General features: G+C 39.0%; 1 protein-coding gene across 2 annotated transcripts; it reads right to left on the reverse strand.

Moving 5' to 3' along the window:
- Positions 1-1,298: 1,298 nt before the first annotated feature.
- LOC141808894 (sorting nexin-4-like) lies at positions 1,299-12,728 on the reverse strand. Of its 2 annotated transcripts, XM_074695667.1 has the most exons (15): positions 12,563-12,728; positions 11,641-11,765; positions 10,714-10,855; positions 10,481-10,630; positions 9,912-9,959; positions 9,596-9,651; positions 9,350-9,422; positions 9,191-9,252; positions 8,790-8,855; positions 8,569-8,658; positions 5,691-5,790; positions 3,737-3,882; positions 3,133-3,247; positions 2,924-2,967; positions 1,299-2,239 (listed from the first exon to the last, which is right to left on the reverse strand). In XM_074695667.1, exons 1-15 carry the CDS (start codon positions 12,656-12,658, stop codon positions 2,203-2,205), a joined length of 1,350 nt encoding a protein of 449 aa, XP_074551768.1. In that variant the 5' UTR covers positions 12,659-12,728; the 3' UTR covers positions 1,299-2,202. The 2 variants fall into 2 exon arrangements, with proteins under 2 accessions (XP_074551768.1, XP_074551769.1); XM_074695668.1 differs by having other exon boundaries at positions 1,299-2,967; positions 12,563-12,727.
- Positions 12,729-15,882: the final 3,154 nt, after the last annotated feature.

Consider the following 15,882-nt stretch of genomic DNA (forward strand, 5'->3'; position numbering starts at 1 on the left):
AAAGCATTCAGGTTTTATGACTAATACCAACACTTATGATTGAAACTCGTTTTTTTAAGTGAATTAGTCATCATGGAAACTACTTATAGAGCATGTTCTCTCTTATAACCTATAATTTGCCTGCAGTGAGGTTACCTTTTGAGGTATGAGACAGCGATCAACGGGATCAAATCGACTCTGACATGTTATGACCTGATTCAGTGGTGAATGAAACCATCGATTATGTGCTGTTAAGATACCCAAGAGACCGAATGGCACACATATCACAAACATATCTCCCCTCGTGCTCAGGCTTGGATATCATTTCCATACAGACTTGTACGTTTTCCTACAGTTAAGCAGGCTTTACTGCTCTCTTTTGGCCTAATTAGCCCGTGATTTACTTGGATTCACTCAAACATCAACTTTATGAGAAGTACACTGAATTGCTGGATTAAGGGAAAATTAAGGCACAGGCCTGATTTTAATGTTGAATTAATGTTAGGTTTCCATTTGAGAAAACCACGCATGACCTCATGCAAACTGAGCAGTGGATCGACTCACAAAAAAAAAAGGAAAAGGAGGAATATTTAGTTTTCCTTTCCTCAGGCTCTTCTTCTCTTGACCACTTTGAGGAGAGCCACTTCAATGCCAAATTGAAATGTTGTACCTAGGTTGAACCGGCAGGTGGCGCAGTTTCGCCATAACTTGAAAAATTCAGTAGCTCATCAAAGGTCTCAAGCACAAAAACTGTTTGCAGTTTACAATATATCAGGATATCATCAGCATATTACATATTTTAATAACTTCACAGACCAGCCTTTTGTTGCCATTTTCTCCCTTATACATTATCTATAACAACCATACTCAAGCATCACATTGATTATATGCCATTATAATAAACTTCATAAAGTGGTTTCTGTGTTTTTGATGACTCATGTACTCAAGACTTGAACATGCATCAGCACAACACCGTCCCATGACTGCAAACACAGATCCACCCATCTGATTTCCATCCACCGTCACCACAGGTATCGTGGAAAAAAACAAGCCTTGCATAGGGGCCAGGCTGTGTTACTTTGACACAGATGATTTACACCAGCCTGACATTTCAAAAAGGGTTCATTAAAAGTCTTTCATCTTCTCCACGCCAAGAAGAACAAAATGCTGAGTAACTTATCATACACAAATGAGTCATCAGGCAGCCTGCAGGGTGATCTGCACGCGCGGTGTGAGGCCTGCATTGTCACATGTCCTGACGTTTAATATCAAATGTTTTACATTAGGAACAAAATCAAAAACAGTGTTAAAAAAGAAAATCTTTATTAGTGTCTTCATTAAATGATTACATAAACATAAAAAACAACAATCTCAATTCTCATTTATATAAAATGAAAACAAACAGCAAGCTTTGATTTTTACTTTCCTAGATAATCTTTAGTTTGTTTCGGAAAGGTGAGGTTATTTTTTGGGGAGGCGATTTCAATATTTCACATTGTTTTTGCACCAATTTATCCTTATTATGGGAATATCAGTAAGGGATCGAACACATTCTTTCATTATAAATTTTCAAGTTTTGGTCATTTTCATTCATAATAACCTGAGACACTAATTGATTGTGGGTTGACATTCCAGTCCTCTTGTACTAAACAAAGTTTTATCTCTATGTCAAAATGGCCCGGCAGTACAACAAAACAGTAAACTATTTATGATGTTTTTGTTTTTTGATATTAACTCTTACAGTTCCTCTTTGCAGATCAGTCAGTTTGTAGAAGCTAGAAGTTTCTGGACTCCTTTGAAGAGGTAAAGACTATAACTGTATCCCCCTCACTGCTTCCCCCTCTCCCAGTATTTGTACCATAAAAGTACCTGATCAGAAGTTCTTTGGTTGGCTACAGAGCATAAACAGCATAGAAACTGACTCGCACTTACAGAAAAATAATGTCACAAAAATCAGAAAAGTGATGCTGAGTGGCTTCTTTGTGTGCAGCACGTCTTCCCCTGGCACTCTTTCTGATTATTTTTGTCCAATTAATCAGCTGATGTTTCTATTAAACAACATTCCCAAAGAGGGAGGGCTCAGTGAAGAAGTGATTGTTGTCAGCTGACGATAGCTTCAGCTCCATTTGCAGCCCCTGGTGTTGATTGTGGCTGAGAGTAAGCAGAAGTGGAAACGAACTTCCGAAGCTGGTTCCCGGCAACAGCTCTTTGAACGATTCCCTTTTATCTCACTGTGAAAGCTCTGCTACATTCAGGAGGCCTGGGGACACGGTATACAACGTGTCTTGTGCATGGTCAGTTGGAGATTTTGGTGATAGGCTAACCATCGACGTAAAAGTTGAAATCTTGAGTGTCACTGTCAATTTGCTGTTTTCAAGTTTACGATTAGACAAAGAAGTTTACAGATGGTGCAATGTCCATAATCCTGCATTTACTGAACAACTATTTGTAGTTTATGCGCAATCCATTTGCTTAATCTTCTCAGCTTCTGATGTTTTCCATTTTTCAGGATAAGAAATAAATCAAATTAGGAAAACAGCTGGAATAAACTGCACAGCTATTTCCTCTGTGCAAGTGTGATGAATTCTTGATGCAGGATTTACCTTGTGGAAAAGCTGTCGCCTTAGCAGCAAAGAATAATTTAGAAAGTTTGATAATCTACACGGTGAATGTCAAATGAACAGAACTGGAACTGATTATTAAAGGATGGGAGATTTAAGGCATAGCTACAATAAAGGACAATTCTGTGGAAACTTAAGTGAAATAAAGGGCAAAGAATCCGTCAAAGTCACTTGGATTCTGTGAATGGACATGCCAAAGGCAGTGTATGGGATCCCACTGCTGTCTCCATAAGGCTGCAGGTCCCACTCTGAACAACCTGTCTGTTGCTTTGGTGCAGGAGAGTGACTGAGTGACTGGCTGGCTTAGTGGCCTAGTGGCTTACATTTTGCTGAAACACTCCTTGGCATTGGACCACACCTGGATTCCCTGAGATAGAGGAAGTGAAAGAGAACAAGAGTGATTTCGAGAAAGGAAGACAAGGCAAACCAAACAATTTCTGAGAAAACAGATGGAGAGCTCCTGACTGCTGATAACGCCTGGCGTTCTGAAGCAGGGCGGGGGAAAGAAAAACAAACATACAGACGCCCATACCTTCTTACACATGCTGATCTGCATAATGGCATAGCTGATTAGTGCTTCTCGCAAATCATTGTCCTTCTGCTCCTTGAAACGTTCAATGTCTTTCCAGGCTGTTCGCACGAACTCTCTGAAGGCACAAAGACAAACAAAGACACATGCTGCTGTGAGTCATTCTGTGGGGAAGAGACGGCATGGGAAGAAGAGTAGAGGAGGAGAAGTGTGTGAGAAAACAACGAAGGATAGAGGCTTTGTTGATTTATGCTCTAATTACTTCTTCTCTTTATTTATGTGTTTTTTTTCTGTTACAAGTCACTGTATATCGCCCTGTAATGACTCTGGGTACACATGCTAAATGATCCTAACACTGTCCACAACTTTTTGTCTGAACCACTGCATGAGTTTATTGTAAGTTTTAATAATTCATGCTGTTTACTTTTTTTAACATCAGTTGTTATCCAAATTAAAGAAAAAAGATGCCTTGAAAAGAAAAACTAACACCTGTTTTTCCAAACAAAGGAGAACAGTGAGTGTACAGACATGTCAGCAACCTAGACAGTGAGTGGGAGACAGTTCAAAGACACTCTAATCAGAGGAAGGTGAGTGGTGCTGAGCTCACTTGCACTCGTTGTGTTTCTCCATGACTATCTGCTCTCCTTCCTGGATGCTCTGATCCAAAGCTGCCAGCCTGCTCTCCCTCTGCTCGGGGCTTTCCTGGCCAAAAAGCTTGCTGGTCATCCCTTTTAGCGAAAAGATGCGCACAGTCTGCATGGAAAAACACACAAAAATTAGAGTCAGACAATGAAAACAGGTTTTAAAGTACACATTTAAATGTGATGAGAATTTTATTGAATGCAGAATTCTAACAATTAACCAAAACATATACCTGCTAAACTCTTCTTTTAGTGACTTCACTCCGGTGCAAAACACAGAGCGAAAATGCCATCCTCAGATTTTTTTTTACATGTAAACTTGTTTCTTGATGTAGACACTTTACTTTAGTTTCATGTGGAATTTTGTGCTTTTCACATCATCTCAGTTAGTCAAAAAGGAAGGTTTTGTTATAGAGGGATTATCAGTCTACGTCATCATAAAGATGAGCAAGCATCTTGACCGCAGAAGCAGTGTTTAGCTCCATTCCACACCGTTTTTTAAACACTAAATTCAACCTGTTATCAGCATCAAAATGTACGGTTGTTCTGTGGTCAGTTTTCAGAAATAATACTATACAACAGAGGCAATGTCTGTCAGCTTTTGACCGTCACAAAGCAACCAGTGTTTTGGAGTTAATAGCGACCATGCTAACTGGTGACTCTCAGCCGACAGTATCAGTGATTAATGGCCGAGAGTCACCAGTTAACAGGGTCACACTTTACACTGAAACACCAGCAATGTCTGTGGGTAAATAATTAAATGTGCTGTCTTTATCTGATTTGGTGCAGTTCTCTGGACGTAGTTTTCTGGTTCTTTTATCATGAACCAGGTCTCAGACTTGGCAGTCTGTGTGCTTTATTGGTTTGGGAGGGTTTCTGATTTATTGACAGGTGTTTACTTCCTGATTTGTCACAGTCTGGCAAGTGTCCACAGATAATGCAGTTATTAGCATTGTGTAACAGTTGTGCCAGATTTCTCCGCTAAAAATGTCTGTCCACTTGATGATCTCTTCTGTCCACTCACTGCTATTTCACAAACCTGGGAGCCGTTTACCATCCGTATGAGTGCTGATATTTAGTTTAAAAATCCTTTGTTTGGTGGGTAACTGCTCCACGTCAGTTGACAAACTATTGTACTCCGCAGTGCTTCTGCACCCAAGTTGCGCGCATCTGGCATTGTTGATAAACAAATAATCCCTCTATATCATGCTGAGTTTTTAGAGGTCTTGTATATTTACTGTGAAGAGAAACAAATTATTTTTTGTGCTCTGTTTTACCTCTTCCATGCTATTTTCTTGTTGTAGTGATTAATCCACCATAAAGCTGTCGTGCTGCCCCTCACGTTAGAGTCTGTGTCACATGACTGTAATATGTAACTATGCCTGTGAGGCTGCTGTAGTCATAGTCATCCCGGAAAACACTAAATGAAGTGACAGATTTTGTGACAGTGTAATCCTGATTGAGTTTGTGCTCAGTAAACTTTGTAGGCACACTGATTGCTAACAGGAGAATAATTATTTACTTTGAGTGCCTACACCTGTAGTGCATGTACAGTGCGGTGAGTGCAGAAAAGGGCGGTTAGTTTTCATTCTGTACCCCTCTTCCCCTGACACAATCATGTTTTTATGGAGACCAGACTTATGATTGGTAACATGTCTAGAACTTTGTGGGACCTGTGATGGTGTAAAATCTTCAAATATTGCTTGGTGCACTCAGCAAAAGAAAGGACCTGCCGATGGTGCCTTATCCCACTTGTTTTATTTACCAATTTAAAATTCATACCAGCATTTGGGAAGTGGCAGGTGCTAACTTTGAGCTATGGGTATATGAGCATATCACTATTTGTGCAAGCTGTGCAAAAGGAAATAAGACAGAAGAAGCTGGTGGAAATGACAGAGAGAAATAGCGCTGGTGTGTTACCCCTGTAGCCAGCTCCTCTTTCTGTTGTTTCTTTTGTGCAAGATCCTGGACGGCCATTTCCAGCTCGTACTGGATCATCTCATTTTTCTTGCATACAGACCTACAATCACACAAACACAAACATGGACAAAAGTTTAGAAAACTGATTGAATGTTAAACTCAGGGCTGTGTGTTGTTACGTCCTGATACAAATGTTGCAACAAAGAGAAAACCTGAAACAGCACATGACACTGCTGATCTCCCTCCAGGTTAAAAGTCGTGAGAGTGGGGCTTGTCACAGCTCTACACTCCGTGCTCCTCTGTGAGCTATAGATTTGCATCTGCCGAATAGTATTTGCATTATTCTGCTGCGTGCTGCTCTGTTTTGAATAGAGTTCACTGATGCCAAGTTAATGCTGACGCAAATTTTATTTGTGTCACCATTCATTTAACCCTGCCTAGCTAACTTACAAGAAGAAAAACAAAAAAAGCACGATTCTATGGTTGGGGCACTTAATTCAAAGATTGATATATAAACGTAAAGTGCTGCTTTGTAGAAGCTTTGTATCTTCAGCACAGAGTGGCACTATTAAAATATTTTCTCTAATCTGGAGGTAACAAATAATTTCTCTTTTGAAAATGACTTAATTATCAGCTAATCAGAATTAATTTTCTTCTCACAAGAATTTATTACTTTACTTATCTCTCCAGTTCTGAATTAATTAAGGACCATATCCCCCAAAGCCTAAGTTAATTTGAGCCTAGTTTTTCAGTTTACACAAATTTCAATGAGGAACACTGTGGAAGATTTATATCACTTATGTAAAACACTTTAGTGTTGATTCCAGCCATAATTAAGACTACTACAAAATAAGTTCTGATTAGGTGTGCCGACATTAGACGCTCATATCAAAATGAGCATCGAGGAGCAATCAATTCTGATTACTGATTAAACTCTTACTGTTCAGCTTAAAGGGGCTGTGTGTTTCTAAGTTGTCTTGAAAAAATTTAACCTCTAGATATATGCCTAGTCATTAGGAGTGGGGAAAAAACAAAACAAAAATCAAATTACTGTGATTTTTTTTTGTTTGACAATATCAAAAAATAATTCTTTGTCAAAAAATAGATTTTTTTAATTCAAATTCTTTATTTCAGTATTTGTTTATAAAATGGATTGGAAAAAGTTTCCACTTTTCTCCAGCAGAGGGTGAAATGTTTTTCTCTGACTCCCACGATGTGAATTTTATGGGGAAAATATGGCTCCTGATATAGTCTGTAGACATTATCATCATTTAGCTTTTTTACATGGTCTGGTGTAAAAAAAAGAAAGCTAAAACTCGCAAAAATCGTAAATATCGAAGAAAATTGTCATAGAAGCAAATCACGAGAATAGCATCTTGTCCCAGCTCTACTGGGATCACAATCCACAACTCGAAATTAGATAATCAGCGCCAAAACAGGTTATTTCCAAATAATATTTCTTAGATTCCTGATCGGTACGGACAGGTCAGAACTGATTTAGGCCAGGTTGAAGCCTCTTAGACAGAAACTAGTTGGCTGAAAAAGTTAAATAGTGAGAATAAAGATTTGTGTTTTTCTCTGCTGAAAGTGATTTGCTGGACTTATATTGTAGTGAAGGTAGACACTGGAGCTGGCCCGTCTGACTGAAAAAGACAGACGAGCTAAAGAAAAGCTAAAGGGGAGAGTGATAGAGCCCGAGCTAAAGGCTAAAACAGGGGTTAAACTGTTTGTTGTCTGTTCAACAGAATTGAACACAGAGGTCATTACAGCCAAACAGCGCTGTCTGGAGTGACACTACTGCAACAGAGCACTAACTTGGAGCGGACCATGATGGAATATTGGTGAAAAACACGAGTTTTTGGACGATTAATGCAGTTTTAGGAGCGGCGCTGTCTATGCCCCCGATGGATCCCATTATACGGACGTCCGCTGCACGATTTTGGATCTAAATATCTCCCAAAGCACTGCTTGGATCAGGAAAGCCTTCTGGGTGAGTATTTTGTTCTACTTCATGCTATAAACAATGTAAAAGCTGTATAAACTGAAATTATCCTTTAAAAGGGGCATTTACAGTAGGAGGGAGTGCAGTGTTGTCAGTGGGGCACAGATTTATATAAGGCAACCAATTTTACTGTGACAGTTCCATCAGCCCTTACCCGGAAGAGGTAGCGAGTAGTTACTCGTATGGCCACCGTTCAATCTACTGGTGGTAATAAAAAGAACTCCGCTTAAATAGTAATATTTTGGTTGCTCTATTTGCAGTTATTGTAAAGGTAACGATCGTGGCGTTTCATTTGTAACTCTAGTTTAACTACTAATCTAGGAGTAGTGCCGTTACACTACTCGTTACTATCAAAAGTAATTTAACTACTTGTAACGTTCGTTACTTGTAGTTATATACCCAACTCTGCTGTTAAAACTTGAGAGTCTATCAATAAAATGAAGATTGAGGTCACATTACCTCTGCTTGGCAGATGAGCACTGATAAGACATAATAAGGATTTGCTAATGTTATGTTATGTGTTGTCAGTAATGCTAAATATAGCCGGCTACTAAACTACCGTACAAACTTACAGAGTTTGCTTGTTGTCATATTTCAAACAACAGCTCTATGTAACTGTTGATAAATACCTTATCTTGTTGCGTTGTATCTGGTAAAAAGTTGTCTTGAAGAAAGAAAAGAAAGGTTTGAAAAAAATCCCAAACTCCATTGATTTTTCAAAACAAACACACGCCTTGTTAAGAGTCATGTCTTCATGACAGTGTGCGTGCAATTCTGACCAAAGGTGTCGCTGCACCTCACTTCAAACTGATAGTCCTCACAGTCCCTTTTATAGGTAACACATTTTCATCCTTTAAAACTAGTACAACCACTGACCTGACAGCATCTGTGTAGAAAAAGTACTCTTTCAGTTGGTCTGCATAATGCTCTTCCTCCTCCAAAATGTCATCTATTGATGCAGCGTACCTGTAAACATGCAGAATTAAAAAATGAAACATGGTTCGTTATGTGTAAGTTCACAGTTTAATGATGATCCTCTCCTACATTGAAGAACTAGTTTGCAGTGAGTGTTACGTAAAGGTTTGGTGTTTACGTACGTGTCCATGTGGTGGCCTGCACTCTGTAATCCATCACCCATCTCTTTTTCTATCGCACTCCACTCACTGGAAACACAGAGAGGATCACTGAAGCATTATTAGCTTAGTAATGTATTTTTTCCTATCAACCCTGAAAAAATAAGGCATCTCCTGTACTTAATGAATCAACTGATGCCTAATTACTGAATGCAAGTTGTAATTAGAAACAGAAAGTAATATAAGGTGCTAAAAATAAGTCTATGTAAATATTTAACAGTTTAATGTTTCCAAATCAAAGAAGGCTGATGAGAGCACATGTACTGTCTTCTACTTGATGGTTTGTTATTAAGTGTTCCAGCACCCCAGTCTAACCACAGCTATAGTTTCATAAATGTAGAACAGGTAATATGGTAATATCTCACCTGAAGACTCTGCCATAGTTGCCATGAACTTTGTAAACTCCATACAGTCGATCAGCTACCCTCTAGAATTAGGAAAATCATATTTGTAATAATCAAACATAAGCTGACAGATTAACATTTATTTCTGCATTTATGTTTATTTCACTTTGCTGAACTTACCGCCCGCACCCTCAGTAACTGAGCAATGACTGTGTTCAGTTCGTCACTGTACTGTTTCAGTGCTGTAAACCGCCTGGAGAACACAACACAATGTAAAACATTATACCTCAGCATCTCACTTCCTCATTTACCAACAGAATCACTGATTTAGATGAAGCTGCCTCCATAAAACTATTGTTTGATGCTTCATCAAAACCAACAACAAACAAACCATTTATTATAATCTCTGGTTTTGTTTATGCTTACTTGTCTGGGTTTTTGACTCTGAACATGGCATTCAGAGACTTTAGCCTGGAGTCCACCTGGCAGGAAAAATGACGAAAAATTGGTTTGTATTTGCATCTAGCAAACAACAGACTCTACAGAGGTGTGCTTCTAATATGGTTAAATTTGCATATCATGAAAAAGCTCAGAGACTGAAATACCAAAAGTGTTACTTTACAACCAATGTAACATTAAGGCAAGACAGCAAGGGGAATTTGAATGTTTCTCAAAAAAAAGTTAGAGACACTACACTGTCACACTGAAATTACAAAGGAAGAAAAGCACATTCACTGTTCACCTTGTCTTGGAAACCTGTCTCCAGAACTGCCTCCCTCCATCCCTTCTCCTGAGGAGAGATGATTGACAGATGAGAGTCACAAGACAGACAAGGTTATGACCACACTGTGTCAAAGAGGGAAATCGAGGCGACAATATGACAACACAACAGGCTGCGCTGAGTTGAGCTCTTTGCTGGAGGCTATGGGGAGAAGACAAAATATTGGGTTGGTGTCCCTTGATTGGGAGCTTGGACTGTTCATTTTTCTTTCCTAGGATTTTTCTGTGTTTGGAATTTTACTTGTTTGTTTAAGCACTTTAAGAATCAAAGCTGTGAGTCATATTTATAAAATGAGGCATTTCATAAATAAGGTTATTATAATTATCATTATAAATGGAAAAGAGTCACATTTTCACTTTGCTTTTAATTATTCCCCTGTCTTAATCTATTTCCACAAACCAGAGCAGCCTCTTGTTGTACTTGCGATGACATGCTACAGAGAGTATGAGTGTGAAATAGAGTGTCTGCCTGCAAAGGTAATGTGGTGGACTTCATCCATAACTTCTGTGTAACAAGCTTTGACTGCCAACCTCTGTCAGAAAGAGGAAGAAGATCTTGTCATTGGAGAGGACAGGATGTGATGCAACTCGCAGCAAGAAGTTTTCCAGACCAACTCTCCGCCGCTCAACAAAGTCTGGGTCCAGGTTGTCTGCTGACAGCTTGTGCCAGACAAACTCTGCCTACAAGAGACAAAAGCCAAAGAGTGAAAAAACTGCAGATGTTGTTTTTCCTCCTCTTGCTTTTCAACGTTTGAATGACTCACCCTTTTCTCTGGTAGTGGAGGGATGATGATGTAAGGGTAGGTTACAAGGAGGAATGTTCTGAGCAGCTCAAACTCACTGTAACGTCTCCACAGAGTGTCGGGTGCTGCAGGAGTACCCCCTTCTGGGACAGTCTCAGCCGGACTGCAGAGAGACAAACTCTGTTAATCTTCTTTCTTTAGGTGTTTACATAGAGTGATGAAGGATTTTAGGCAACTGTTTGTAATTACGGCAACTTCAGACACAGAATTATGAAAAATTATCACTTCTAACTTGTAGATTTTATCTTCATGAATTAGGGATGGAACGGTTAATGGAACAAATCCTAACTGTTAGGTTTTTCTCACATGGTTGGAGGCACATGTGCTTTGTTCGTGTTTTTCTTTTTTCTTCATTTTACTACTCAGACTGAAGCGAGTATGTAGCTCCAATCATACACACGCGCATCTCGAGGTAAAAGAATACAACGTGTGTACGGTGTACATGACAAGCGGAGACGACAGAGTTATAGGGTGTACCTGTGGCGTTGTGTTGTTCTGCTAACTGGGAGCACTTTAGATTCAGAGTGAGCTCTGATGATGGCGTTAAAAAAGTGAAGGACAAAACCACGAATGAGTGTTGCCAACTTAGAGACTTTGTTGCTACATTTAGTGACTTTTCAGACACCACTGGCAATTTTTTCCAAAGACAACAATTCTTGTGACTTCTCTGGAGTTTGGAGAATCTGGGGCTTAAGCATGTTTTGATCTCCTCAATGGGCATTCTGTACCATTTACTCAAGTGCCGAGTGAAAAGTAGAGGCATAATTTTATTTAAGAAATGCATCAAATGTTGCTGAGATAAAAAGTAACAGCACATCCAAAATAACCAAATGTAAACATTGAGGTTCATTAGTGTGTAAAGAAAACCATACACCCACAATGACGCACCGTGTTTCTATGAGATAGACTGTGTAGGTTTCCTGCATGTTAACCGTGTTCTTTCCTGTCCTCTTCTCTGCCTCGGCAACATTAATCTCCATTTTCCTCAACAGAGCTGTCCCTCTTTCAACCATCTACGAAGACAGGGAAAACAACAAAAGGTTAATTAGAAGCTGTCTTTGTGAAGAGGCATGAAAAAAATCAGGTGTTTAGACAGGTGCATGCAAAACAGTGTGGAATCCATGGCACAAAAAAGTCCTTGATGGAAAAACAAACTGATCTTTTTCATTCAGAACAAGCAGATTAAAGAAAAACAGCTAACCACAGGAGGACTGATAACAGGTTTACTATTGATCAGTCACACTGCTTCTTAACGCTGGTTTGAGGCAAGCGTGTGCAGGTCACAAGACAAGGTACTCCTCCCAACATCAAAGCTTTTACAACTGAATAGAAATAGAAATAGAGAAATAGAGAATACTTTATTTTATACTTTATTTAATAAAGAGGTTTTCCTGTCTGTAAATTCAGAACAAGAGACTGCACTTGCAGCACACTTGGAAATAACGTTTCATTAAAACACAGCAAACTTAGGACTTTCTGTTTGGAGCTGCTAGCCAACAAGCTAACGTCAGCAGTAAAGTTTACATAGTAGCTTCAAACTGCGAGCAAAAGCAACTTTAGCTAACTCAGAAACTTTCCTGTTCACTTGCAATGAGAGAAGTTACACCAAGCCTTTGTTTTACGTTCCCAGTTTGTGACAAAAATAAAAAGTGAGAGGTAAATCTCCGAGTCTCACTGTGACACTAACTCCACCTAACTCACAGCTAACATGTACATTACGTCAGGCCTGTTAGGGAAAGTTTTCACTCGTGAGAGCTGGCTTTCAAAAAACATTTTTATGTATCACAAAGGAAACGGAAAAAGGTACAACCGTGTTTATAATGTTGTTTTCGGATTCCGCAGATGTTATATCGGTGTTGCCGATCACAGCTACTTCTTCGGTACTTCCAGAGTCTGCCATCATCATTTGGCTGCTGCTGTTGTCAGCTGAGCTGGCAGGAGGGGGGTGTTCCCGTGCTTAGCGCATGCGCAGTTTGACCGAACCTACATCTTTGGACCACAGAACAATACAGGAAGACGCATGGCATGAATGGGAAAAAAAAAAAATCCTTAATTTTAAATTATAAATGTAAGTGAATTTATGTGATAAAATTTGAATTAAATACCAATACCTTTGTTATTCAGTCATTCTTTAAGATACAAGCAGTTATCTATGCATTATAGTTATTATTGCAACAACTTAACATACTTAACTTTCAGGAAGTTTTTCGCCAATAAAAGCGTTAACACCCGTTGACACTCAGATAAAAGTGAACAACAATACATTTTCAGAAAATACTTGAGAGTTTTTCTTTTTCCCCCTCTTCCTTTGTCTATTATAACAAGTTAATTTTAAATTAACAAATAAGCAATAAAAGGAGGCTATTTACAAATCAGAATAGATAAAACCAGTGGTTAAGTGCTTCAGATGCTTATCAATCAATCAATCAATCAATCAATCAATCAATCAATCAATCAATCAATCAGTTGATCAATCATTCGAGCAATCATTCTAACTTCTTTTTATGTTGCACTTTCTTTGCACAAAAATGGTAAAACAAGGTGCTTGACACACACAAAAAAAATAAAATCAATTATTATTATATACCATTATATAACATACCATAAACACACAACCCTCCACCCACAACACACCATCCCAATACCAGTTTGTTCGTTCTGATGAGGTTCATCTCATGCAGGACTCTCTCCTGTTGGCTCGGCTGGAGCTGCTCCAGTGTTCTCCACTGCAGATCTCCAGGCCTGCTTCCTGTCCTTACAATTTTCCTCCTCCAGAGGGAGACAGCAGTTAGTAGTTAGTTGGTGAGATTTCCCTGAAAATTTTCCTTCACAATGGAATATGTTTATGTTCTTTCTTGGTCTTCACCTGGTTGATGTCTTCCAGAGCCTTCATGATGGATGTAACCACTGGGTTTACCAGCACGAACTGGGCCATGATGACAAAACTGGTAAAGTAGACAGAGGAGACCTATTTGAAGTAGCTTGGACAGAAACTTTACCTGGACAGCACTCTCTGAACGGGTCCTGAAAATGACAAATAAGAAAGTTAAAGAACTGTGATTATTACATTTACAAATAAAAGAAACTTTCAAAATGAGATAGAAACATTTACAACCAGCCGATGTCCATGATGCTGCCTATGATCTTAAGTCATCAGAAGCAGCTGGTTTTGAAAAATAAAAGACACATCTGTTTAACAGTTTATCTGCATGTTAAATCTTGCGATGGTCAGGTGTTTTTAAGTGATTGGGTTTTGAGCAGAGGAAAGGTGTCAAGACCTCATCTGCTCATTCTGCTTATTGTGATCATCAGTGATCACGCCTGTAAAACCTTCCTTCAAAGCATAGAGAACATTTTTCAGCTGCTGTTTAAAAAAAAAATAAAAAATATTAGTCATTTGCTCTGTCAGAGATTCCGCTATTAAGTGATTTACATTAAATAAATTTGGGCTGAGTTACAAGCACACATGACAGAATCCATGCGTTACTAAAACTGAATTCTGAAACCTAACTTTATCTTCAGACCGAGATGAGAAAAAATTATTTATTCATCTATTTATTATCATTATCATTATCATCCTTTTTTGTACCAGACTTTAATTGTGTTTGTTTCTTCAGAAAAGACATGCCTTTTCAAATAGATGTGCATGGGATTTCAGAAATCAGGAGCTCGCCTCAAAAGACTGCAGCTTTTAGCACTTGTGCATCGGCCTCATTACCACTGCAGTACCAACTATAAAATTAAACTATCCTTAAAATAGTTGAAGTATTCATAATGAAATTAATGTCATGATTTAAAATGCAATAATAGGGAATTAAACCTGTGTTTAAACTATCCTAATATTGTATTTGACTGTAAATAGTGAAGCATGGTGTTATGGATATGAATGCAGCACCACAAAATTGCTCTGTTGTGGTTCAAATGTGGCATCAAGCAAAGTGATGGCCCAAACTTGTCCATATTTAAAAGTTTCCATTCAGCTGCTCTGGTTTAGTGAACCCATTACCCCCTTTTTATGCTGATGCTTTCCTTTGACATGGCTGACATCTAGTGGTGGGATTTGGGTTTTGTTTGGCTCTATTCTGCTTCCTACCTGGGACTAATACTGAGGTTTGCTGTCCACCTTATTACCCTCCTTTTTTACTTCATAATGTTTTTCCAATTGAGTGATTACCCCAAGGATAAAACACCAGACGCTCTGTCACTAAGTGTTAAAATAATCCTTGAGTTACGTCAAAACATGCTGTGAGGATATGAAGAGTACTGAGGCGTTATTATACCATGAGGTACTGGATATTGCCCAGTACATTTATGACAATTCTTTAAATTTATGTTTCATTACTACTGTAAAACTCTAAAAAAGGTTTCATAACTGATTAATTTCCTCTTGTTGTTGACATCTTTTGGTCCCTCTCTCATTGGTATTATGGTTGTGGGCCCAGATGTTAATGAGAGGGATGCGGTTTGCCTCGGGCTAGTAAACAGCACAGAAACACGGCCTTTTAGTTCCTGTGGTCACGCTGTTGTGCAGCGTTTAATGTTTAAAGAGAAGGGTGGAGCAGCATTTAGTAAGGAAGCATTTTATATAGATGCCACTGGGTATGCAGAGGGTGCTGTGAGTTAAAAAGAAGAGGAAAAAATGGGGATAAGTGAAGGAGTGTACACAAGGACTCACGATTTAAGTTAAAGTGATCTAAGCTGTTAATTAATTAACTGTTAAGTGATCAACGACACACATGCAGAGGGTATGGAGGGATGGATGGAGTGATGGTGGGATGCGGTTTCGAGCTAAAGCGTGTCAGGAAACCCAAAGCCTATGTTGCGACCAGTCGTAGTCACAGCAACAGCATAGTTACCATTCTTTCCTGCCACGGACCTCAGACCAGCCACCACCACTTCCTGTCCGCACGCAGGGGCACACAGACATACACATACGTGCACGCACACACCTCCAGCCCTGTTTGGCTGTCTGTAATTGTCTATTTCACAACTTTTTCAAGCCTCAGACAAACAGTTTTAACACCAAACTACTATAAGTTATGTACAGTGTGTCTGTTTGTGTGTTTGTTCCTGTCTTGTCTAAATGTGGAAGTTCTGACCTAAAAAGATGCTGAGTGGCTTCGGATGAGG

This window comes from Halichoeres trimaculatus, unplaced genomic scaffold (assembly GCF_033239565.1).
Source record: "Halichoeres trimaculatus isolate MK-OKI-2021-1 unplaced genomic scaffold, fHalTri1.1 fHalTri1_scaffold_19, whole genome shotgun sequence".
In the NCBI taxonomy this organism is placed as follows: domain Eukaryota; kingdom Metazoa; phylum Chordata; class Actinopteri; order Labriformes; family Labridae; genus Halichoeres; species Halichoeres trimaculatus.